Genomic DNA, 2153 nt, shown 5'->3' with positions numbered 1-2153 from the left:
ATCTCTCTTTAATCTATGTATTTTTTCGTGTCAGTGCTATTTCCCTTGTGTCGCCTTTTCTCTCTCAAATCCCGATGTCTTTCTCTGTGTCGATCGCTGCCTGTCTTCTCTCTCTACCCTTTTTGTCTGTAGAATGCTCGCCATCTCGGAGAGGTGCCTCGCAAGGATTTACGTCATCGAGAGAGATTCTTCGATCTCTTTCGACGAGAAAATGGAGCGCTTGGCTCCTATCCGAAAGGAAATGCAATCCTTACAGAGGCCCTACCACAAAATGTTCATATGCCTCCTACGTGAAAGAGATAAGCGAGCAGGTAGGTACGAGTCTTTGTGTCTCTTGAGAGACTAAATCTCTTTAGGAAGAACATGAAGAGGAAAGAAAGGATAAAAGTGCAGAAAGGAGTCCTAGGCTGGGGGGAAGAAAGAAGAAATTTAGAGCGAATAGAGAAAGACATCCTGCCTATTTTCTTCTCTCTTTCTTTCTTCAGGAATGCTCAATCTCTTCTCTCTTTCTTATGAAAAGAGTTTTGTATCAGGATGGTCTGTTGACGGAAGGGCACGTATGATATGGAAGAGAGGAATTTCTAGAGGGATCTTTGCTTCTTTTCTTTATCCTGTCTGGGACAAGCCTGGCGCTGTTTTCCCTTTGTTGAAGAGGCTCTCTTTTCTTCATTCTTCTCGTTAGCATAGACACCGTGAGGAGACATAAGAGGGGGGCGCTCGACGTGTCTATGGTGTCTACTGCCATCGTGTGAGGCTCCTTAGGCAGAATGAAGAGGGCGAGTGCGTAACAGAACTCTAGAGACATATCAGTAAAGCAGACGAGAGAGAATCTTCATATCTCCTTCTCTTCTCTTCTCTTCTCACTTGTGAAGAAACATAGTCGGTATCAAGAGGTAGGCACACAGAGAGATTGCAGATAGACAGATTGCTAGGTAAAGGCACGCTTGTCACGATCGATACAGAGAGAGTTATAGTGAAGAGATCTCTTCAGCTTCGATTCCTATGGTCTATATGTATATGAGCTTCTTACGATAGATATATCTCTCTTTCTTCGCCCACGATTGACCCTCCTTTCATCTCCAAAACTTCTTCCTTTTCTTCTTTCTCTTTCCATCTTTCATCTTCTTCTTCTTCTTCTTCCTTTTGAACTTGGGTTTCCTGTGATGTGTTTCTCTCTCTCTTTTTCTTTCGTTTGTCTTTCTTTCTCTCTCTGTATCTCTTTCTTCTTTTTCTTCTTTCTCCTCTTAGGTCTACCTTCTTTAGAGTATACCGTGGATAATCCTCTCATGGCGAACGCACAGCGAGGTCGGCCAGATCAGTCTTCCGCTCCGGCGCCGTTCATTCCCCCCCCGAGACCCTTCAAGAAAGCCTGGGAGACGAAGCTCACACGATCTATGCCTTTAGTGCCTTTCTATAAAAGCCCCCCCCCTACGACTCCCTCTCGATCACAAGCCGCCGAGAGAGCATCTTCTTCTGGTGTACATACACCTGAAGAGAGTGAACAGCAGCAACCACTACAAGAGGGAAAACACCAGCAGGAAGAAACACAAGAAGAAGCAGATGAGAATGAGAAGAAGAAGGAAGTTCGAGAAAGTGAGCAAGATAAGAGCGACGAAGAGCATCTTCTTGTTTTGTCTGGAGAGAAGAAAACGCTGAGAGAGGTCGAAGATTCTTCTCCATCATGGAAGAAATCTCAAAGACTCTTCGAATGCCCGACGGTTGAAGACGAGACTTATCTCCCTCCTTCTCCTCCTCCTTCTCCACCTGTCTACGAAGAACTTGTGTGGAACTTAAGCTCGCCAAAGTGCTGGGCCGGAGCTTTCTATGTGAGGTCTCCTCGCATGCATCTTCGTACAGAGGAAAGAAGAAGGTCTGCAGGACTAGGAGGACAAGACGAAGATGGAGAATTGGAAAAGCACAGACAAGAAGGGAGAGAGAGAGAGGAGAGGAAGAAAGAAGAAGAAGGAGATCTAGAGAGAGAAAGAGAAGGAGAAGAAGAAGNNAAGAAGAAAGAGAAGGAGAAGACATGGGAGATAACAGGAAGGATGAGATGCTATGGATGACAAAAGAAGAAGAAGAATATCAAAGAAATGAAGAAAGAAAAGTCTTTTCCCAATGGTGGACAAGGAAGCAAAGACTTCTGGCTTACGATC

The 2153-nt window shown here is 44.9% G+C and overlaps 2 protein-coding genes across 2 annotated transcripts in view; both read left to right on the top strand.

Annotated features, from left to right (window-relative positions):
- Positions 1 to 33: 33 nt before the first annotated feature.
- The window catches only part of CSUI_004578 (ribosomal protein l15 protein), a gene marked incomplete at its 3' end in the record, with an annotated part of 5728 nt that continues 3608 nt past the window's right edge, over positions 34 to 2153 (top strand). Inside the window, exons 1-2 of the mRNA XM_068064766.1 lie at positions 34 to 311; positions 1249 to 1826. Coding sequence (XP_067923257.1) covers positions 134 to 311; positions 1249 to 1826 — 756 coding nt within the window. The remainder of the gene's footprint in view (positions 312 to 1248; positions 1827 to 2153) is intronic.
- On the top strand, positions 423 to 880 carry CSUI_004579 (uncharacterized protein). Its single transcript, XM_068064767.1, has one exon. The coding sequence runs from the start codon at positions 488 to 490 to the stop codon at positions 680 to 682; it is 195 nt and encodes a 64-aa protein (XP_067923258.1). The 5' UTR covers positions 423 to 487; the 3' UTR covers positions 683 to 880.

This window comes from Cystoisospora suis, assembly GCF_002600585.1.
Source record: "Cystoisospora suis strain Wien I chromosome Unknown contig_2153, whole genome shotgun sequence".
In the NCBI taxonomy this organism is placed as follows: domain Eukaryota; phylum Apicomplexa; class Conoidasida; order Eucoccidiorida; family Sarcocystidae; genus Cystoisospora; species Cystoisospora suis.
Note: the sequence above shows the minus strand (reverse complement) of the source record. Positions and strands in the feature narration are given on the sequence as shown.